Source organism: Chiloscyllium punctatum, chromosome 17 (assembly GCF_047496795.1).
Source record: "Chiloscyllium punctatum isolate Juve2018m chromosome 17, sChiPun1.3, whole genome shotgun sequence".
In the NCBI taxonomy this organism is placed as follows: domain Eukaryota; kingdom Metazoa; phylum Chordata; class Chondrichthyes; order Orectolobiformes; family Hemiscylliidae; genus Chiloscyllium; species Chiloscyllium punctatum.
Window position 1 is genome coordinate 57,524,868 of NC_092755.1, and position 24,721 is coordinate 57,549,588.

The 24,721-nt window shown below is 42.1% G+C and overlaps 1 protein-coding gene across 2 annotated transcripts in view; it reads right to left on the reverse strand.

Annotated features, from left to right (window-relative positions):
* The window catches only part of LOC140487866 (RNA-binding protein Musashi homolog 1-like), a 142,581-nt gene that overhangs the window by 84,318 nt on the left and 33,542 nt on the right, over window positions 1-24,721 (reverse strand). Inside the window, exon 6 of one of the 2 annotated variants that reach the window (XM_072587229.1) lies at window positions 13,397-13,489. The exons of the other annotated variant lie outside the window; for it this stretch is intronic. Within the exon in view, the coding sequence (XP_072443330.1) occupies window positions 13,397-13,489 (93 nt within the window). The remainder of the gene's footprint in view (window positions 1-13,396; window positions 13,490-24,721) is intronic. 2 annotated transcript variants of the gene reach the window in all.

Below are 24,721 nucleotides of genomic sequence, written 5' to 3' on the forward strand. Positions count from 1 at the left end.
TAGAAAACGAGTTATGGGAACAGGTGTGGAAACCATCTTTTAACTATCATCATGCTACTGCTTAATCACACTAAGAGGTAAAACACAATAATATTTACGTTATCAAAAAATCAGAATCAGCTGACCCTAGGGCTCTTTCTAAACTTAGAATTCAAAACAAGCTAGTTCTGGGCAGTTCTCCCTCCAACAAACTAAACTGCTGAATTTTCCTCTTAATTGGGTGGTTTGTCTGGGTGGGTATTTGGGCCAGCGAAGAATCAAGCTCAGCCGTGATGGCTTCCAGTGTTGAATACCTGGCCTGATGCTCATCCCTGACTATTCAGCAAAAGGCCAAAAGGTCCGGCTCAGTTCCACTGAGAAACAGCAGCAGCAGCAATATCTGTCCGTGTTTTGTTTTGTGTTTATCAGCAAGTTGACCTATGGTTACTCCGCGTGATGGATACACAGTAGTGGACAAAACTGTCCTGCATATCTGATGCCTCAATCTCACCACACAAGTTGATACTTCATTCAACTCAGGCGATTCTCTGTGGAGTTTGCACATTCTTCCCGTGTCTGCGTGGGTTTCCTCCGGGTGCTCCGGTTTCCTCCCACAGTCCAAAGATGTGCAGGTCAGGTGAATTGGCCATGCTAAATTGCCCGTTGTGTTAGGTAAGGGGTAGATGTAGGGGTATGGGTGGGTTGCGCTTCGGCGGGGCGGTGTGGACTTGTTGGGCCGAAGGGCCTGTTTCCACACTAAGTAATCAACGGAGTATGTCTACACGAGCTTTAGTGCCATTCTCCTGCCTCTTTTCCATAACCCTGCACTATATTTATACAGAAACAGAAGCAATTTGAAGCCTTCTTGAATGCCTCAATTTAACTTGCCTCCACCTCATTTCCTGATAGTGGAAGCATTCCAGTGCTTCACTGGTTTCCCAGGATGACAGACAACCACATTACCTAAAACACGGAGAGATCCAATTTGAGACAATACAACTACGTTTGTAGGGTTATATAAAAATATTTACATTTAGATAATGTACGTCACAACCTCAAAATGTCCTGAAACACTTTACCCCAATAAAGAACTTTCAAAGCAAAGTCACTGTTAAAATGCAGAAATGGTACACATTTTAATAAATAATACACCAACAGCAATACCGAATTCACCCTCTTCCATATGTTTCAAATAGCTATGTCGCTGTAGCTTCAGAAGGTGGGAATGTGCACATGGGTAGCCAGGTAGCACAAAGGTTCAGCTTTGATCATTGCTAGCTCACTTGGTTTCAGCTGGACTGAGTCACATAGAAACTCAGAGTAGCAGTAAGCCATTCGGGCCTGCTCCAACATTCAATATGATCATAGCTGCTCCTTTATCTCAATGCCAGATTTCCACTTCCTCCCTATACATTTGATGTCTTAACGGCTGAAAAGGCATCAATCTTATTTGTGAATATATGCAGTGGTTTGACCTCCACAGCTTTGTGGTAGAGAATTCCATAGGTTCACGACCCTTTAAGTAAAGAATTTATCATATTCCGACTCTGTGATCCCTGGCTCTAGACTCCCCACATCATCCTCCCTGCGTCTAGTCTGTCACACTCTTAGAATTCATTTCAATCAGATACCCTGTCTTCCTTTCAAACTTGGTGAACACAGGCCCAGGCAAACTAATATCTCGACCTCGAGTCATGCCATCCCCAGTGTCATTATAACTGGTAAATCAGTAAGACAGAACAAAAGAATCAGATAGGACATTGGGTTATGGAACCATCTGGCTCAGCACTGCATCCTACACAATTAAACCAGAAAGCGATCATGCCAAGAATCACACTTAACAACCAGTCTTAGGTTTTGGTGAATACTTTTCCTTCAAACAACATCACCAAAAGCATTATCATCTCAAATTGCAGCTCTGCTGGAGTTTGCTGTGCTCCTACAGCAATCATACCACAAAAACACCACCTTGGCTGTAAAGTTCTTTTTAGAAGGGCACCATAAAAATTAACCTGTGTCAGACTGAACTAAAGGCTTCAGTAGATACGGAGCAGAGACTAAACACATTTTAATTTTGAGTCAGTGAGCATTCAGCCAGTTTATACCCAGAGTTTTGATTCAGGATTGTCACACGAAAGCAGTAAATCACCAAGGTCAGTGATGTCTTATATCACCACAGTGAGCAATCTTGCTGCCAAAAGAACCATTTTTGAAAGTAATCTTGAACTCTATCGTACTTGGCCACTGAGACCTGACCAACACCCAACCCACTTGCGTGATATTAGACAAATTAAGATGAAAAATGTTTGAAAGTTGTAAAGTAAAACTGAAATGTAAAATATGTTTGCTCATATTCTCATCTAAGTGGCAGTCTTCGTTTTTCTTCCCCCCAATTGATTTCTATTAGGACACTGCATTTTTACCATCAGAGTGCAGAAACAACTACCTTGGCTCACCCTGTATTTTTGCCAGAGCAACGAACTTGGGTTATGGTCAACCAATCTAATGTCATCTTATTCAGTCTGCACTAAAGAAAGAAGTACCCATCCTATCCAAGCTGACAGTTAAATAACAGATTAGAAAATTACTTCAGTAATTATAGTCCTTATCATGTCTACTATAGCTTCATGAGGTGCGCAGCCTGGTCTATCACTAATCCTATGTTGTACACTGGCCATACTCCCAGTCCAGTTAATCCTATGGTCTCACTGCAACAGATGCTGGGAATGTGATACTATAACTGTCCCAACTTCATGGATGTTATACTAATGACATTCTTTCAAAAAAAAATCAATATGTATAATCAAGACATTAATATTTACTATGGACTGTTCTTGTAATCAGAACAAAATTCATCCTATATAGCATTGATTGGCCCTGTCAATGAGATACTCCAGCTGGTACAAATCAATAATCACAGACCGAATGACAGACAGTAGACATTTGGGACAAAGTCCCTCAAGATCACTTGAAAATATACCCTTGCTACCTACTTAAAAGCACGATGGTGCTCAAAAGGCCAAAGTATCTCACATTTTATACTCTTCCCTCCAAGTGCTGGTTTTATTTAGAGTTTGAAACTTTGCTTTGATGGATAGAAGTGTAAAAAAAAAGCACTAACGTATGCACCACAGATGGTTGTGAAAGTGCTACTTGGTAATGGTTCTGCCTTCAATGCATCCAATGCCAACCATCCTTTAAAAGAGATCAATCAGGGGAGAAAGGCTTTCTACACCACTTTAACAAAGGGCAACTTTAACATGAGGGAATCACTGGATTCCTCAACGAATTGAATGACATGTTTTGGCGTGGGGTGGGGGGCGGGGGGTTGTAAAATTACTCCTAAATGGGAAAAGTGAGGTTGGGGCAGACCCACAAAAAAATACCACTCAAGATCGCTGAAAAGTCACCCACCATCTGACGCAAAGTATAGCACAGCCTGAAATGAAGATTGAAATCTATTTATTAACAAGAAGTAAATTTAACAGTACATTTTTTTAAAAATCTAAGAAAGCTGCGCTCTGTATAGTACTTCTGAGAGCTGCTCTGTTGGCAGCTGACATCAGTGCATGCGCAGAATGGCGCAAAGACCAGTGCTGATGTCGCACATGCACTGAATAAAGCACAAGAACCGATCCCTGCTGGAATCGCACTATTGTCAACAGAGGTAAGTGCTCTCGAAAATACTGTTCCTTAATTCAATGTTGCTATAGCCAATAACACTATCAAAATGCATTATCCCAGAAACACCTGTATTCACATGTAATCACAATATTTGGTTTTAGAACATGACTTAATTGGTGATTACCAGGAGATATTGAAGATTATCGTGCCTCTATGTTTCATCATGTTGCACAGACAAGAATTATTTGCTATTCCTTCAATAAGGATAGAATCCCTACAGTGTGGAAGCAGGACATTTGGCCCATCGAGTCAATACCAACCCTCCCACTCAGACCTGCCTCTCTGTAACCCTGCATTTCCTATGGGTAATTCACCCAGCCTGCACATCCCTACAGGACAATTTAGCATGGCCAATCCACCTAACTTGCCATGTTTGGACTGTGGGAAGAAACCTAAGCAACCGGAGGAAACCCATGCAGACACTGGGAGAATGTGTAAACTCCACACAGACAGTCGCCCGAGGATGGAATCAAACCTGGGTCCCTGGTGCTGAGAGGCAGTGCTAACCACTGAGCTACCAGGCTGCCCCAATAAAGAAAGGTGTGAAAATCCCAAAGAGATGTACAAAGCAGGAAGCTTTTGCATAAAAGTAGGAATAAGCAATTCAGCCCCTCAAGCCTGTTCCACCATTTAATATGATGATTCATCTCATCTCAGCCTTAACTCCACTTCCCTGCTCTCCATAACACCGATAACATGACCTGAGATTCAGGCTGAACTAATTAATTTTGGCTTTTTTTCTCATAGCGGGCGTGGTGCTGTTGCTGCACCTGGACCTGGAGAATGGTATTTCAAGCCCAAAATTGGTGTTCTACTTTAAACATGAATTGTCCAATGGCAAGTAACTACTCATATTTTTGTGAAAATGAAAGTCAGTGCCATACAGACTGAGCTGCTAACTGGTAAACCCTCGTTTTGCATGACTCTTGAAATTCAATGTATCTGGAGATTCCTCACTTCAGAAGAAATGGAAATGGAAGATACAAAAATTATCTTGCGGCAAACCAATCCTCTACACCCAACTTGTAGACCTCCCACCCCGAATTGGGCCTGTATAACCTCATCATTCACCATACTCTCCCCCACAACCGGGCCTGTATAACAAGCCCGCAGCCACCAGACTCTCAGTTAGGTCTCTGCAACCACCTCCCTCTCCAACTAAAGTGCTGTACAATTTCTTCCTCCAAGTGGGTCTCTTCACAAGCAACCCCTCCTGCAATTAAACAATATGGGATCTCTCTTCTATAGTACCCATACAGGGGGAACTAGCCATTTGGATACAAAATTAGCTCGAAGGTAGGAGACAGAGGGTGGTTATTGAAGTTCCCTTTTGTGACTGGAGGCCTGTGACCAATATATGACAATCAGTGCTGGGTCCACTCCTTTTTGTCATTTATATAATGATTTGGATGTAAATGTAGGAGGTATGGATAGTAAATTTGCAAATGACACCAAAATTGGTGGTGTAGTAGACAGCAAAGGTTACCTTAAAGTACAGCGGGACTTTAATCAGATGGGCAGAGGAGTTGCAGATTGAGTTTAATCTAGGTAAATCTTATAGTCTACATTTTGGTAGGGCAAATCAGGACAGAACTTATACACTTGATGGTTAAGGTCCTACTGTGTGTTGCTGAACAAATATACCTTGGAGTGCAGGTTCACAGTTCCTTGAAAGTGGAGTCGCAGGTATACAGTGTAGTGAAGGAGGTGTTTGATATACTTGCCCTTATTGTGAGTGCATTGAGTATAGGAGTTGAGGGGGCATGTTGTAGCTGAACAGGACATTGATGAGACCACTTCTGGAATACTGCATTCCATTCTGGTCTCCCTGCTATTGGAAATATGTTGTTAAACTTGAAAGGGTTCAGAAAAGATTTACAAGGGTCGGAGGGTTTGAGCTATAGGTAGAGGCTGAATAGACTGGGGCTATTTTCCCTGGAGTGTTGGAGGCTAAGGGGTGACCTTAGAGGTTTGTAAAATCATGAGAGGCATGGATAGGAGAAGTAGGCAAGGCCTTTTCCCCAAAATAGGGGAGTCCAAAACTAGAGGGCATAGGTTTAAGGTGAGAGGGGAAAAGATTTAAAAGGGACTTAAGGAGCAACTTTTTCACTCAGAGGGTGATGCATGTATGGAATGAGCTGCCAGAGGAAGTGGTAGAGGCTGATACAATTACATGTAAAAGCCATCTGATGGGTAAATGAATAGGAAGGGTTTGTAGGGATATCGGCCAAATGTTGGCAAATGGAACTAAATTAAATTAGGATATCTAGTCAGCATGGATGAGTTGGACCAAAGGGTACTGTACATCTCTATGACTCTAAATGGGACACTCAATAGTTTGGCCTAATTGCTCTAGGAAGCAAGATCCAAACTACAATGTTTTAGTTTATGAGAAACTCAAACAACAGAATTATTTCACAAACAATGTATGGCAATGCTGACTATCTGATCTAGCCTTGGAGCTCACTCAGTCCTGGCGAAGCAGCTACCAAACGTCACAGCAACTTTAAATCAGGTTTTATTTTTAAACATTTGTAAGTGTTCCATATCTCAGCAACATCATGAAACAGAGCAAGCCATCACCGGCCACTCTCCAAAAATAATCCTGGATGCACTGCGTATATATAATCACAAGCATCTTTACACACATTCTTTTTTTAAAAAGGATCCTACAACTGAACTATTCAGTGAACTTTGATGAATAGAATGTGATGTGAAGAAGGAATTTATATCGACAACTGAAATGCTCATTAAGAATTCAATCAAGTGAAGTCCAGCGTACTAAAATTTCAATCTCGCCTTCTTATACAGCATATAGCATGTGCTCACTCTCATTCCCCCTCCCCCATGCCAACCGTTCCTGCTTTTCAGACACCTTATTCAAACAGTACTGATTGTGTGTGTTTCAGGTTGGTGTACAATGTCCCTGTGTTGGCTTCCCCATTCCCCCTCCACATCTCTTTCCTCCTCCACATCCCCCCCCCTCCCCACCAACCAAACAGCCAATCCGCCCCCCCCCCCCCAGTCTCCTCTCCACTCAGAAATCCAGTCTCTCCGAGTTGGTTCAGGCATGTTAGTCAACAGCAGCGTTCTGCAAAGGAAAACTTTGTCCTGCTCAGCCATCCCTCCCCCACCCGTGAGACCCAAGCGCAGGGGGTTTTGAATGAGACAGTCACAAGAGGCTCTTGTGTGCGGGGAGAGTGAGCAACTGATGTGGTGCAATGATGCCACAAACTCCAGATTGTCAGACTCGGATGTAACATCAGCTCCACTTGAACCCCCAAGAGCCTTTAATTAAAATCTCCTAAAAAATGATCTTTCAACGCAAATATCACTAGAAAAAAAATCTGGACCCTTTAAGACTGAGCATTTCTTAGTTAAAAGTTAAATGTTAATTTTGGGGGGGGGGGGGGGGGGGGGGGAGAAGGGAAGAAGAGGAAAGAGATGTAATTAAATAAGAGGCCCACATTATCCAGTTTACCAACTTTACAGCACAAAAACAGGCCTTTGGCCCAACTGGTCTAACCTAGTGTTCACATTCCACACAAGCCTCTTTGCTGCATTATTTTATTACGTTCAACGTATCACAAAAGTACTTTATTTCTCCTACATTCACCAAGCTTCCCCTTTAAATACACCAATACTATTTCCCCAAACTATTCATTGTGGAAACAAGTTGTACATTCACTCTCAGGGTAACAAAAAAAAGTTTCGCACACATTTCTTACGGAGGACATTTAAAGCAGCAGCACAGAATGAAATCTTATAATGCAGCAAACTCCTGACCCCATTACTTCCAAGCCCAATGGCTCAGATGTTGAGGAGCAAAAGGTCAAAGTAACAGAGACAATTTCACAAAGTTCTCCACGCAGACAGAAAGAGAAATTCAAGGTGACCCAAATCTGGAGGTTGGGTAGGAGAAAGAATATTTTCAAAACCAGCAAGCCAGTCGTGTTGCACTTTGTGTTTTAAAATAAAGCATTTGCTTCCTTTTCTGTCAATCTGAGTTTTCGTGTTAAAAATGTTGCTGTGTCAAGTGAAGGGAGACTCTGGGTACACAATGCAGGAAGAGACCTCAATGACAAATGAAGGAAGAACAACAACACAGGGAAATTCTAAACATTTGGAGGCAAAGTTCTGTGTATAAAAACAAAGCAAGGGTCCACCCAAAATATGAAAGTCACAAAACTTAAACTCAAAATGGAGATTCAATGGAAAAAATGAGCTCTCACCAAAGACAGGGGAGAAAGTCTAGCTTAATGAAATATGTCTAGAAGTAAAACTCACTGAAGAGGCACTGAGCTGAGAAAGTCAGCCCTGTAAGTGTTTTTCTTTCCAATACAAACTGCTTTGCTGTTATTAGTGTGGAGAAACCAAAAACATAATCTAGCTGTGGAAAGTTGAGTATTCCACAGAGTAAGAGAAGCAGCAGGGAATAAATTAAGCAGCAACTGCACACAGCGACGCAGGCACTTGGAGAGAGCAGGGAATGCAGTCCCTCTAATGTTTTATTGGAGATGAACAATGAAAATACATTGATGTAGGGTCCAACATGCCAAGTCACTTCAACACCAACTACCTTTCAAGTACATTCACTATTGTTATGCTTCACACCAAGCCCCCAGCACTATTGTGCCCCCCCACCCACCGCGCACCCCTCCCCCAACCAACCCAAACCACTAAATCGCAACTCCCAACAAACTCTTAATTGGTAGACAGTTTCTTCACGTGGAACTAAACTACTTTATTTGCCCATTGTTTTTGTTCAGCAGCAAGTAAGTTCTCAACTTGAAACAACATTGTACATTTGACAGATTTCTTCACTCCCCACCCCAACCCCAAAAATCGTTTGAACATTTGTTCATGATTTTCTCCTGCATTCCTCTCCTCACCAGTTATCTTTAATTCACTCCAGTAATTATTATTTCCATCATTTGTTATTTCCTTACAAGATCACTTCCAGGTGCCAGTTTCTCCCTCTGTTCAGCATTAAACATTGTTAGCCCAATTAGACATGGAGGAGCTGAAAGGCAAACTCTAACCCTGCCACAAACTCTAAAACCCAAATCCAGAACTCTCAGTGCATTGTTTTATGTTGGGTCAGGCTACACACTGATGAATCCACTGATCTTGTATGCTCCATATATGTATGCACTTAAATACTATCACCTGTCTCCCACTAAAGCTTGCTTCTATACTCTTACCAGGCACCCACTCTCTGTACATTTCAACTTATCAAAAGCTCTGCTACCAACCATTCCTGATACTTTGTGACATGGTTTGAACCCCAGTACTCTCAACGCCTTTCCTACCCATGAATCTGCAAACTCATTTAGACATATAGCTCCTCCATTACTCTCATTTCTCACTCCGGTCTCTTATTCATCAACCCTGCCCTTCAGTAATCATTAGCTGTCATGTCTTCCTTTTGTTTTGTTGCTGCTGTAATGGGTGGGAGCTAGTGACTTGCTTGTGCCCCTAATAACAGAAACTAATTGAAAATGTGTCTGCTGGGTTAAGAGGTATTCACTTGTAATGTGCAACTCTGTAAATCAAAGATTTTAAAAGTGGAAACATTGGCTCCAGTTGCATCCTCCAACTAGCTTTCAACTTCAACTAACTATGTTCAAGAATCCTCTTCTCAATCCTGTCTGTCCCCTGTCATACTTCACTACTTTTCTTGAAATCTATGTCTTCGATCAAAATTTTGGCATACCTTTGAATGTCTCTTTGTGACTTAGCATCCATTTTTGAATGATCATGCCTTTTAATTTTTTTGGTCCATAATTCAATGGATTTACGATATCACTGTTTCCATGCAGTTCAAATTACACCCACTAAGTGCAACTGATGACAGGAGGACCACAAAGACCAACACCTGCTCCCCTCCACTAACCCTCGAAGTACAACTGCTTTCCTGGAATAGGTTACCAGATGTTACACAGTAATTCACAACAGCGTCACTTTAACCAGTAAGCAAAAGTAAAATCTTTAGAATAATTCTATACCAAAAAATATTCAACTGATTTTATGAATGAGTGGTGTCTAGGGCTGACATGTAACACAAAAGCAGGGAAGTTAGAAAAACCCAAAATATTAGATTTAAACCACAGAATTATCATTAGCAGGAATCAGACTGCTGATTTGCAGAACTTGCATTTCTTTTCAGTAAAAATAAATTTCCACAGGCAAGCAACTGAGAACAGCAGCAGACGCTATGACTTGTCTTCTAATGCAACTCCATCGTGCTTTCTAAATCACAACCGATAATTCTGAGAATTAGTATGTTTGCTCTCTTCCCAAACACCCTCATTTGCCATTCAATAGGATACCATATTAGGTGGGGTGTTGCAAATTTGTTTGGAATAAACCTTGGACAGGAGGGAGACAGAAATGAATTGAAGCAGAGCACTGAAGACGTCGGCTATAGATCAGCCCCCTCACAGATTGTATTCACAGTGCTAAAGAGCAAAAAGAGCCAAGGCAAAGGAACAGAAATCATTTCAAAAATACCCAGTCCTCAAACACTTGATTACAAACTTGCATGTCTGAAATGTGCCAAATAGATCATGTGGTTTTTCCCAAGGCTTTAAAAGAAAAATTGGAGTAATTTGCTCCCTGTCCCCACCCCGTTTTTCAGTCCTGCTATAAAACCACCCCATGGCACTGTCCCTCTCCAAAGTGCCCTGTCATACTGCTGGCACCTCTCTCATCACTGACAGACAGACTCCTCACCAGATCTTCAACAGGCCAAATAAATAAAACAGTCAGCAATTAAAAATCAACTGGAAAGTAATTTCCCATGAAACTTAAACTAAAAGTTAAGATTAAAAGGATTTCAAATTTCTGTCTAGAACTCAAATAGTCAACCTCCTAACCTGAGGAATAAATATTTTAACACAAAGAATGGACAAACCATTTTCTGACAATCGCTACATCTAATGAAATTGTAAACACAGGCATAAAGAACACACTTACGATTTTGCTACAAACAGCGGGAATCTTCCCTTTAGTTCTCATTCAAACTTCAGTTTGATTATCTCTCAGCATTTCTTGTTCGTTGTGTGAGAAGTAAAAGAAATTTTTTTGGAAACAACAATTTTAAAAACACTCCTGAAAAGACTAGAACGAGAATAAGGAAAGCAGCAAATAACATTTTGAGTGAAATTCTAGCCAAAACTAAAACTAGCATCACTAGAGTCTGTGAAGAAAATTACTAGACTAAAACTAAGACTAAAGTTTCTTCCAGAGAATATGAAACTAAAACTTAAGGCTCACAGACTATAGACTAAAAAGTAAATGGTTTCTATAACTAAGATATTATGGTCCTCCACTATCTCACCTACATGGTCATTCTATCAGAGACAGTTTTCGAAGCTGCCTCTGGCTCCGGTTACTGTGGAAGCCACCAGGAATGTTAGAGGAGGGAAGGGGAGTGGATTCCACAGCAGCCAAAACAGGAGCAACAACTGCACAGGAGCCGCTGGTTATTTTACCCCCTCCCCTCCTGGATGGAATGAATTGGCCATTTGGTCAAGGTGACTGGGGCTGAAACCTACCCTATCCTTGGAAAATGGCAGACCTGCACTAGCTGCTTGGCAGTGACCAGGTAGCAACAAAACTGGGTAACCTCCCTCAGCCTAGAGGTCCAATGTAGTAACTATTACTGGGGAAGCTCTCATACTCAATATGGCTTTGCTGCTGGCTACAAAATGTGAGTTTCATAGACTAGAGTTAGGAGTTAGGCAAGGCTGAGCAGTCATTCCTCATTGTCTGTGACTGGTTTTGGCTCCCTTGGTGGTTGGAGATCAGTACAAGGTTAGAGTGCAGATCTGAATGAATAGGACACACCAACATTCACAGCACCCCACCACAGACCCAGAAGGAGCAAGACAGCAAGAATATGGAACACCCAAGTAGAGAGACACAGAATGGGTAGCTCAAGTGCCTAATGCGCTGGCTATAATTGCCTGTCCTTTAACAGACATAGCAAGACATTAAAATTGAGAAGCTATCCAGTGCATTGAGGCCCATCTCAAAAGCTCCATGTCAAATCTGAAACTGAAATGAGACAAAGCCACATTTACTAATCAGGATGTAACAAGCTACCCACTAGAGTCCTGTTTACCCATTAAACCTTGTGCTTCTTCAGTACTCTCTAGCACATACTGAGTTACCCAGTCCTTGAAGCAGCTTATCTACAAGTACTGAGGATGGGTATAGAAGGGTAACATAAGTCAGAGAGTCCACTGTGATTTACTAAATTACCAGCACACTTCACACAGAAAAAGGACAATTCCATCTCACTAGCCCATAAATCCAAGCTTTCCAAAGTGTGCCCAAGCAAACTAGCAAAGTCTTCAAACTCAAAGCATTTTGTTGCACTCAACCTAGACAAACTCTTCCAGTCATAAAGTCCCACATGCCTCAAACACTGGATCACCCTTTGTTCTATGTACCGCCCTCAATAAATAGTCGGTCAAAGATTTGGCCCCTTCCCTCTCAAACATTCTCCATGAGTCAGAATGTTGCACCTCCTCTGCCCGCTGTCAAAATCTGCCCTCTCCCACCCACAGAACCTTACTTCCAATCGTACTTTCAGCAACTCCCATTACCCACAGACGCGTTCAAAAGGTACTTTTGTTGGTGCATGAGGGGTGTTTACAGAACAGAGGGATAGCTGTTTAAACTTCAGTTATAAAAATCTGGGAAAATTAGAAGGGTCAAGCCAAATTCAAATTTAGGTGCAACATAATTGATCAGAAGAAACTGGACTTTCAAGTAGTGTATGTTCAAATTATTGGCCAAGTGCAACTGACTTTGGTTGTGCTTTGTAAACCTCCCTCAAATAAGTATCAGTCCTGGTCTTCAGCGGGGCCTCGGAAGAAAGGGAGCCTAGAGACTTCAATCTGACAAAAGGATTTACAATTTCTTTTGTTAGTTCTCTGAGCGGCACAAAAGAGCCGAGCAATCCATTGTTAATTCTCATGATCCCACATTCCCATTGGCCAACAGGCTACTGTTCACAGCTCCTAATTTGTATCCTAAAGCCGTCCGAGGCGCCATGGAAACAGAGAAGATTAGTAAACCGTGGGGTAGCTGACCAATCGGGGCTGGATGGCGGCTGAGGGGTGGACAGTCATCTCAGACAGTTGAAGGTTAAGTCTGAGTGGCAGCAATTCTCCTCATGCCCATTGCTTTAGCATTCCCCTGGAGAGCGCGCAGGAGAGTTCGCCTATTCTCCTGTCACTTCTGACCGGCTTTGCGTGCCAGCGCTGAATTGAGTCCTGAACAAAAGAACCTGTCTATGACTGCTCCTCTCGTCTTGTCACCATGGTGACCGTGGCATCAACAGGGAAGGTTGGGCAGGATGGGTTGTGTGTGTGTGTGCGCCTGTGTGTATGTATGTGTTGGGGAGGGTGCAGTGTGGAGTTGGCGAGGTGGGGGTGGGGGGCTGGGTGTTGGAAGTGGGGAGGAGGAGAAGGAGGAAGTGACAGCAGCAGCGGCTCTGAGTGCAGCTGCTCAGTACACAACACTAAAACGACAAGCACCAAGACCCTTTCGTCTCACCTTATTCTGGGGGTGGGGAAGAGGGGGGCCCACTGCCAGAGAAACTTCAGGCTTAACCTGGAAAAATCTGCAGCAAGAAAAAACGGCATGACCCAGATTCGAGGACGGATGTGAACAGAAACATAATGAATGCAAGATGCAGCGAGGCTCGCATTTCACTCACCTTTCCAAACTGGTCAAAATACTGCTTGACATCCTCCACTGTGGTATTTACAGATAATCCGCCCACAAAGATCTTCTTTGTTCTGGTCACCATCTATCAAAAAGGGAATGGGTTCCGGTTAAAGAGACCAAGCTTCTCTCCAGTATGTCTCAAAACAGCCCAAAAACAAACGAGCCCAGCGCACCCAACACAACAACAGGCCAACAACACAGTAAACAAAGTTCTGTCAGCAGCCATCCTGGTTTTTCTACCAATACAGGAGCATGCACACCGCATTTCAAAAACATAACATGTCTCAAACCAGTTTACAGTGAAGTACATACTTTAGAAATTTGGTGACTTATTGCACCACAAAGACCCACAAACACAAATCGGCCAGCCAAGTTCAGTCATAATCTTAGTTGAAGGATAAATATTGACCAGGATTAGCTCCTCTTCTACCCAAGAGTGCAAAAAAAGTCTGTTTAACATCCCATCCTAAAAGCATCACCTCAAATAGTGCAGCAAAACAGTAATACACTGTCCATTACATCACAATCAATCCTATAAAATAAAATCGCACTCTCGGCTTATAACTGAGACACATGTCAGAAAGCTGTTTGGAATCTCAATGAATGGGGTAAAGATGGGGGAATCAAAGAACAAAACTAGCAAAGATTCCTGTTGTCAGGAGCCAAAATGGGACATGCTCATGTAGACAATGTAGCTTTGCTGTGAAGACCCTAGCAACCAAATAATTACACCAACACATTAAGATTGATGACTGAGCAAGATACTGAAGGATAACCAGTACAAGCCCACAACAAGAAATCTCACATTTGAGCAAGACAATATTTGAGATTTTTTTTTGTGAGCAGTTAAGGGGAATACCAGTGATCCAAATGCACAGGTCCTTCTGGGAGTCTACATTGGAGAGACACAAGAGGTATTCACCACGACCTATGCATTCTCTAAATGCATTTTGCGACCTGTCATCGGTTACTGGACAAGAGAAATGAGGATTGAGGATCACAGCTCTGGCAAATGCCCTTTCATTTAAAGATTAACCAAAAAACAAAGCAGCATGATACTGAAGAACACATCAAAAATTAACAATCAACTAGCACATGAAAACTGTTCTCTTGCTGTGCAGAGACGAATCAATAGACACTTTTCACTGAAAATCTATTTAAATGGAAATTCCACATTTATGAGGGCAAGCGCAAAGCCCCCTTTCAAATGGAGGGCCAACCTAAAGGCTTGTGCCCAAATTTGCTCTGTTTCACTTCAGATCGCAGAATTATATGCATACACTAGCTCAGTGTGTTCACAATGAATTTAAGCCATTTACCCCTGCCCAAAGATATAGGATTGTGTTTGTAGGGGCAATCTGATCTAAATAAGCCAGAAGCCAGACAGTACTTAGATGCCAAGACCCCAGATTTGCTCTTCAACTGTTTCAAAACAACTCCCAAATCTCAGTGCATCTCATTTGCCTTGCAACACTGTACTCAGAGATCCCTGCCTTTTGTCAATAGACATGTACAGCAGCCTTTGAGGTGCAGGATGTTCCTGAATTCCACCCCAAACCATGCCAAGGCATCTAATCTTCAGACATAGGGGGAGAAGGTTTAGATTGGGTTTAATAACATTGACCCCAACAGCCAGCCAACTAACACTCTCAAATAAAAGGCCACTCTCGGATATCAGGAATTTAAATCAAGAATCGGTGGAGATTTGTCACCATATACGTCATACTTCAAAGATTTAATGAGGTTTAAATTTCATTAGGTCCATCTCAGTCTTAAGACACAGTCAAAGTAACTGGGCCTTGGGTCTCAGACTTTTTGCCAAACATTTGTCACACTTGCACAGATTGAACACTAATTTTAAATAAATTAATTTCAGACCAAATTGCCCAGTGGGGAGGAAGGGAATGGCATACTGTCATGTCCAAGGGGTAAAAATTCAGGTCCACCTTTGCTTTCGCAGGAAGTGTTGTTGTACTTCATCTCAATAACAGAAAACTCACTTCCAAAATTGAAAGTTTGCGATTTTTATTTCTACAAAGACTTTCGCATGAAATCTAGGTATTCCTGTGGAATGCTTTTTCAAATGAGGCATTAAACCACAAAGGTGAAATTAAAATTCATGAGGGGCATAAATAAGGTGAATAGCCAGGATTGTTTTCCCAAGGTGGGAAGGGGCAAGACTTAAAAGGGACCAGAGGGGCAACTTTGTCACACAGAGGGTAGTGAGTGTATGGAACGAGCTGCCAGAGAAAGTGGTAAATAAGGGTATAACATTTAAAAGACAATTGAATGGGTAAATGAGTAGGAAAGGTCTAGATGGATATGGGCTGATCGCAAGCAAATGGGACTAGACCAGGTACTGGACATCTTACAATGCACAAAATCCCCAGGACCACAACTGGTGTATCCTGGAACCCTGTAGGAAGCTAGGGAAGTGATTGCCGGGCCACTTGCTGAGATACTTAGATCATCAATAGCCACTGAGAAGGTGTTAGAAGTCTGGAGGTTAGTTAAAATGGTGCCACTATTTAAGAAGTGTGGTAAGGAAAAATCAGGGATCTATAGAATGGTGAGCCTGACATTGGTGGTAGGCAGGTTGTTGGAGGGAATCCGGAGGACTGGATATACAAGTAATTTGAAAAGGCAAGGACTGATTAGGAATAGTCAACATAACATTATGCATGGGAAATCGTGCTTCACTAACTTGATTGAGTTTTTGGAAGTTATAAGGAGGATTGAAGAGGGCAGAGCGGTGACATGATCTGTGTGGACTTCAGAAAGGCATTCGACAAGATTCTTCATGGTAAATTAGTTAGTAAGGTTAGATCACGTGGAATACAGGCTGAACTAGCTACTTAGACACAGGACGAACTCAAACGTAGAAGTCAGAGGGTGGTAGTGGAGCACTGCGTTTCAGACTATGACCAGTGGTGTGCCATAAGAGTCGGTGGTGGGTCCACTGTTTTCATCATTTATATAAATGATTTGGATATGAACATAGGAGGTACAGTAAGTTTGCAGATGCCACTAAAATTGCAGGTGTAGAGGACAGCATAAAGAAGGTTACCTCAGAGTGCAACAGGATCTTGATCGGAAGGGCCAATGGGCCGAGGAATGGCAGATGGAGTTTAATTTAGATCAATATGAGAGGTGCTGCATTTTGGAAAAGCAAACCAGGGCAGGACTTATACATTTAATGGTAAGATCCTGGGGAGTGTTGCTGAACAAAGAGACCTTGGAGTGCAGGTTCATAGCTCCTTGAAAGTGGAGTCACAGGTAGATAGGACAGTGAAGGCAGCATTTGGTATGCTTTCCTTTATTGGTCAGAGTATTGAGTACAGGAGCTGGAAGGTCGTGTTGCGGCTGTACAGGACATTGGTTAGGCCACCATTAGAACACTGCATGCAATTCTGGTCTCCCTGCTATGGGAGGTATGTTATGAAACTTGAAAGGGTTCCAAAAAGATTTACAAAGATGTTGCCTGGGTTGGAAGGTTCGAGTTATTGGGAGAGGCTGAATAGGTTGGGGCTGTTTTCCCTGGAGTGTCAGAGGCCGAGGGGTGACTTTATAAAGGTTTACAAAATCATGAGGGGCATGGGTAGGATAAATAGACAAAGTCTTTTCCCTGCGGTGGGGAGTCCAGAATTAGAGGGCATAGGTTTAGGGTGAGGGGGAAAGACTTAAAAGGGCAACTTTTTCATACAGAGGGTGGTGCATGTCTGAAATGAGCTACCAGACTAAATTGGGGAGGTTGGTACATTACAGCATTTAAAAGGCATCTGGATGAGTATATGAATAGGGTTTAGAAGGATATGGGCCAAGTGCTGAAAATGGGACTAGAGTTTTCAGGAAATCTGGTTGACGTGGACAAGTCTGTTTCTGTGCTGAATGACTGAGTATTTTCTGAAGAAGCCCTTTAGTGCAGCAACAGGCCATTTGGCCCAGCAAGTCAACACCGACCCTCCAAAGAGTAATCCACTCAGACCCATTCCCCTATCATAATTACTCTACATTTACCCCTGACTAACGCACCTAACCTCCACATCCTTGAACACTATGGGCAACTTTAGCGTGACCTGCACATCTTTGGATTAGATTAGATTCGATTAGATTCTCTACAGTATGGAAACACGCCCTTCGGCCCAACTAGTCCACACCGACCCTCCGAAGAGTAACCCACCCAGACACATTCCCCCTAACTAATGCACCTGAATCTACAGGCAATTTAGCATGATCAATTCACCTAACCTGCACATCTTTGGACTGTGGGAGGAAACCAGAACATCAAGAGGAAACCCACGCAGACACAGGGAGAATGTCTGTGTGGAGTTTGCACAGTCACCCGAGGCTGGAATTGAACCCGGGCTGGCGCTGTGAGTCAGCAGTGCTAACCACTGAGCCACTGTGCCACCCCATTGTGGGAGGAAACCAGAGCACTCAGTAGGGCAGTTCTCTCTGTTGGTCAATTAACCAGCTAAAAACAGATATCACGTCATTATCACATCACTGTTTTGGGCCTTGCTGCTGGTAATTTAGTTGCCACATTTCCTCCACAGACTAGTAACTACAGAGGTAATTCATTTGCTGCAAAGCAAAGGGTGCCTTATAAATGCAAGTTCCTTCTTTTCATTGAAAAATATCTTTCAGTGGCGCAGTATTCAGGCACGGAGTGTATTTTATTTCACACTACCCAATTTGCCAAAAGCATCCGAAACAGATATTAGATTAAATGCATGAGTAGGATACCCATCAGGGGACACTTGATAAAACCAGTGACCCAATTTTAGACTCAAATTCCTTCAGGTACATTTGAACAGCAGGATACTGGCCTTCAAAACAGGCTGGGCAAGGTCCAATTTCTAACACAACACCTTCAGTTGACAATGATAGGAAATAGATAGAAATTATATTTTTTTTTTAAATGTTTAATGATCAAGTTCTGTGCCCAGTGAAATCTGGATTCAGTGACCCCACAGAACTTCCTGTTTGAAACAGCGATCCCACGGGGTCCGAGAACAGGCACAAACACTTGTCTTCACTACAGGAATAAGCTGTCTCGATTTTCCATTTTATTGCTCGTCAAGCAGTCAGCGCGGCTATCACATTAATACAAGGCAGCCCTAAGCCAGGGAGTCAGCACTTATGGGTCAAAAATAAAGATTAAATAAAACAAACAGGCACTGGCTTTGAGCTGAAAAATTCTAACTCCTATTATACAAATAACTACATAATGATGTCCTTGCTATCGGGGAGTATGACTCATAAGGAGCAGAAGGAGACATATAGCAGACTCGAAGTTTATTTTCAATAAATACTCTCCTGTGGTGCAATGGGAACCAATTTAAATCTCCTTTCAGCCCCAGATGAACATGCAGCAGGAGCACTGCTGACAATGCAAAGATGACACTTGCTATTCTGGGATCACGTATGGTGTTTGTTAATGACACACCCTGACACCGTGCTCAGTCTCAACATTAAAAAGACAGAGCTTCTACAGATCTGATAGGCCTCTGATGGCAACACAAATCTGTTGGAAAGTCTGATATACATCAGGTGCTCGTATAACCTGTCAAATAAAAGTAAAGCACTGCGGATGCCGGAAATCTGAAATAAAACTACCAAGTGCCAGAGAAACTCAGCAGGTCTGGCAGTATCTGTGGAGAGAGATACAGAATTAGAGTCATGCTGGACTTTATCAGAGTCAAAATGTGAATTTGGTTTCTCTCTGCACAGATATTGCCAGACCTGCTGAGCTTCCTGGCATTTCTATTTTCCTCAAATGCGCCCATATCCCGACCTGGGTTGCCATATCCAGGTAGCACTGCACTGTCAGAGGTGCTGGCTTTCAGATGAAACATTAAGCCTCTGCCCTCTTAAGATGAATTTTAAAAACCCTGATACTTGATTTGTCGAGAGCAGGGGAAGTTCAGCCCTGGCCAATATCAATGTCAATGTCAACAGACATCAGTCTTTATCATACTGCTGGCAGTGGGTTCTTACGATGTACAATTGGCTACCATAATTCATACATGCTTTACATTGCAAAGCATGTCAAGATGCTTGGAGGTTGTGAACAACTCTATTATATAAACGCAAATGAACTCAAAAGCTACTGTTGTCTATTAACAAGATATCCCAAAAGGATGCAGGGGGTAGTTTGTTAACAATAAAGAGTGAGCAAGATCAAACAAGCTGAGACCTTAGCACAGGATGCAGTTACTGATTGTATCAGTTTTGTCCCAAACTTTTCAGTTCTGGTAACAAGTTGGCTGCTGTGCAGCACCCCCTCCACGTCTCCCAGTGGCAAAACACCCGATTGGCAGTACCCATCTCAGATCAGGTGTAGTCACTTGGATGAATTACCAGAGCACCACTGGTAGGCACCTTCAAGAGAACGTTAGTGAAAATAAAGTGAAAAGAGTTTGCTTTCTTTTCATCCTCCCAAAAGCAATCAATACTCGTGTCATGCCAAGATCCTATAGCATGTTGTGAGAAGCCAAGATCAGATTACACATTTGACGATGCGAATACTAGAACTGAAGACCATAGAATGTGGTGCAAAAGGAATACAGCCAAAAACTCCCAGGATTCAATACATTATGCTTTTATGTCTATTTGATGCACCAATTAATGCCTACAAGGGGTGTGCCGCAGAGAGGTGGAACCTATGGTCTCTGAGTAGATCTGCTGAGATAGACATCCTTTGCTTTCAGGCCAGAAGAAAATTCAGAGAAGGGCACGTACAGACGTAGCAGAAGCAGACATCAACCAGCTGCATTCTTTCAAGGTGCTGAAACCCCTTCAAAACAGGAAGCAAGATAAACCAGACCACAGAAAATACTGCGTTATCCTGCTAATCTCACCATTGCTAATATCAACACAGTACTGGATTACAAAAACATGCGCAAAGCCAGACAGCTAGCTAAATCTGAAAGCGCATTGGTTGTAAGCTCATGCAGAACATGCTTTTTGATTAAACTAGACTGATCTCGAGCAAAATGTCTTCATCCCAAACCCCACAAGCATCCTGAAAGTGGACTTTCACAATTGTGAAAAGCCCTTTCACCTCTGCAAATTGAAAAATCAGCAGCTTTGGATATGTTAAGTAGTTCTAAACAGAATTACTGTCACTGCAGTATGTGCTATTGGCAGATTGCTCTCCAGCAGTTCACTTTGATTACTTAAGACTGTATCTCATTCCCATGAAGAACTGAGCACAAAGCACGAGGACAGTAATGTCACAGGAGCATGATCTGTTTACACAGCCTATCACTACTGGGCATTTCCTACCAAACCACTTCATGGGTTCATCAACATCACTAGGATTGGTCTCAAAAAAAAAACAAAATTTACAATAAATGTGGCCAAACCAGAATTGTTCATATACACAGAAAAACATTGTTAGAAAATAAATTCAGCCCGAGTAGTAGCACTGTCTCCTCTGAGCTGACATGAAGCTGTGCATTCAAGCCACATTCCCCAGAACTGGGCACAGAGTCCAAGGCTGACACCTTGCACTTCGTAATTCGGAGGGAGGGAATGTCGCCTTTTGGATGAGACAGATAGGTAGAGGGACAGGTAGCAGTGAGGAGGTGGGGAGGCTGCAGAAGGATTTGGGCAGATTAGGAGAGTGGGCAAAGTGGCAGATGGAGTCCAAAATGGGAAAGATGAATAGAAGATGACAGTAAGATGAATAGAAGCATGGACTAATTTCAAAATGGGGAAAAAAATTCAGAAGTCAAGTGCAAAAAGACTTGGGAGTTCTAGTTCAGGATTCTAGTCAAGATAAACTTATAGGTTGAGTCAGTAGTCAGGAAGGCAAATGCAATGTTGACATTTATTTTGACAGAACTTGAATATAAAAGCAGGGATGCAATTCTGAAGCTCTATAAAGCTCTGGTCAGACCACCTTTGGAGTAACGTGCGTAGTTTTGGGTCCCATATCTCAGAAAGGATGTATTGGCCCTGGAACGGGTTCAGAGCAGGTTCACGAGAATAGCCCCAGGAATGAAAAGCTTAACATGAGGAGCATTTGAGGACTCTGGGTCTATACTGGATGGAGTTTAGAGGAATGAGGGGAGAAGCTAATTGAAACATACAGAATACTGAGTGGCCTGGACAGAGTAGATGTTATGAAGATGTTTCCATTGGTCGGAGAGATGAGGACCCGAGGGCACAGCCTTAGAGTAAAGGGAAGACCTTTTAGAATGGAGATAAGGAGAAATTTCTTCAGCCAGAGAGTGGGGAATGTATGGAATTCACTGCCACAGAAGGCTGTGTAGACTATGTCATTGAGTATATCTAAGACAGAGATAGATGGGTTCTTGATTGTCAAGAGAGTCAAGGGTAATGGGGAGAAAGCAGGAGAATGGGGTTGAGAAACTTATCAGCCATGATTGAATGGCAGAGCAGACTTGATGGGCTGAATGGCCTAATTGCTGCATCTGTGTCTAATGGTCTTATGACCCATCTGCTCGCTCAGGTGGGAATACAAGTTCCCATGACTATTCAAAAAGGTGTCATGGCCGACATTTATCCCTCAACCAACAAGAAATAAATCAACTCCTTGTCTATCTTATTACTGCTTGTTCAAGTTTGCCAAGTGCAAATAATACAATTACTACACTTTGACAATATTTTACAGACTGATTTCCTACATTCCATAAAAATAATTTCTATTTTTAAATCTGAAAACCTGGAAAGTGTCTGCCGCTTTTTGTATTCTTAGCAAAAAAAAAATCCACATAAGTATCTACAATAGTTACCTTTAAGAACAAAAATCTTCCAAATTTGCTGTTCAATGTTGAGCCACTATTTTGGGTGTCCATAGACAAGGTGCCCGCACTCAATAGATTAAGTTACTTGGTAACCTTCTACTTACAAAGTAGTTTGGTTTAAAATATTCCTTTCAAAAAAAACTATTCATGCTTTGCTTTACTTTAAGTTTCGACTTCCTGGTGACTCACCAATCTTCTGAGTTACTGAACAGCCTAGTGGAACCAGGCCAGCAAGTGTACGTTACAAGTCTGTGTGATGTAAGCAAACAGACCTCACCTGACTGACTGGAGGAGGATGCTGCAAAATTGCTTACAACTTTGATTTTCTTTTCCAAAACAAAATCACTAGGTCCATAACAGTTCTGCAAAGTACTTGTTTTTAAATCGCAGTCATTATTTTAAATAGAATGTTTCAATCATCCCAGTAGCTGAGTTGATTCAAAGGTACTTTTGTGAGCACAGAACCACTAACTAGGATCAGTGGGCAAATGCCATTTTTATTGCAGGAGATTTTAACTAAAGGTTTGGAAATCATAATCCCATCTGTTTTTCTACAAAAAGAAAATTAAATCAGTAGTTTTCCTACTGACATACAAAGGACTGCAAGTAACTATATAGTCACTGGCTGAATGATCATATTCCTTTATATTCAATAAAATAGCAAGATTTCAAAAGCTGGGTTTCGAGGGTTGTCCTCTCCAACTCTAAATATTCTTCATATCTACCATATAACATACAAACAAAAAGCAACTATTAGCACAAACTCAGACAATTTTGTTGGCATTCCAATCATTCACTGAATCAATGCTTCATTGTTATCACGCAAACATTTATTTTCATGTTTAAGTCAAGAGTCTCATGAAATGTGAAGTATATAGGTCTCAAAATATAGAGCAAACTAACAGTCAACCAACCACTTCTCATTCAGAGGGTGGGGAACTGAAACAGCTCCATGAACATCCGAGCTCTCACATACTTGTCACATTCTTCTACATGTACTGAAAGATCAAAACTGATCATCACTGGTGAGGTACAATAAGCACCCAAGCTTTTGGAGGGTATTTCTATTCAGTTTGCGACGTACGTTAAATCGCTCATTGATCATGTTTGACGCACCTTTTAGAAGCTGAATTACCTTCCTCAAAACACATTTCATTACAATCAGTGGTTTGTTTTTCTGTTGTCTTTTGGATCTGGTGCTGACAGGAGCTATGGACTCGCAAGGTTAGCACATGGCTTCTTAACCCATAGAACTGTAGGGCTCAGGTTGACACAATAAAGGCTATGATTAAAGTCCTGAGAAACTACAGTTATGGGTTAAGAGGCAAAGTTTTGTTAAAAGGATCGTGGAGCTGTAGAAGTGTTGCATGCAATCTGACGAGCAAATAATACACAAGAACAAAGAATTTGGCTTTACCAATATGGACAAAGCTTTAAGGAAATTTAATTACAGAGACTATTGGTGTGCAAATACGAGTCTGCTCAATTGCTTTTTAAAGTAAGTATAAGAATCATGGAGATACCTGATTCCCACAGACTGAGCTGTGCAAATCACCAAGTGCCAATATTCTGTGCTGTGTTAGCCACAATCAGTGGGCTCTGTAGCCTTACCAATGCAGAAAATGAGCTGAACACAAAAAGGCAAGCAGCATTAATGGAATTGAATCCAGCACAAAATGTCAACCTTCATCTCAAGCAAGTTAAGAGAATAAATGCTCAAAGATAGCAATAATCTGATTGTCATCTAAAAAAAGTGATTCTTTGAGTCAAAATGTTGCAGCACCTCCTATACTAGCTGAAATCAACCAGTTTAGCAAAAATTTAATCTTGCTTTTACCAACCAGGCTGGTCATTACAATTTTCAGGACAAAAGAAAGACTCTGCTTATGTGCAGTGCACTGAAGCCATATCCACACCATCACAGAGTAATGCCCAGCTGTACAGCTCACTCCCATCCAAACAATATCCCCAAGTGTATACTCCAAAAAAAATAGAATTTAGACCTTCCCACAGAAAGAGGGAGAAATGTCAACCTGCGGCAGAACACCCCAACATCTCGGAATAGATCCAAACAGAAATAGAGCAGCATTCACAAAGTTCTGGAAACAGAAGTAACTCTGCCTGCTGCCTCAGCACAGTGCTTTCCAGGAGACCCAGAGAGGACAGAACATAAGTAGAGCAGCATTCCGCTGTTGAGAGTGCTTACCGGAAACACTACTGCTTTTCTTAGCACGGCCACTGCCACCAAAATACTACTGGCTACACTAGAACTACTAGTGCCAAACATGCTATGACAAGATATTCAATGAGTATTACCACTTAGTAAGAATTGGTCAATTCTTTCAACATAGCTGTCAACTTCCTATCTATCCAGTTAGTCCAAATCCCAGAATTGCCCCCAGCCTTCAGACCTGGTAGTACCACTGCTTTCATGTGTGTCAATAGAAGCCATCCCAAAAGACGACCAAATTTTGTTCAGGTAAGTTAATATCTCATTGGCAAAACAAACATGAACACTGGAGAGTGCATGACCCAGT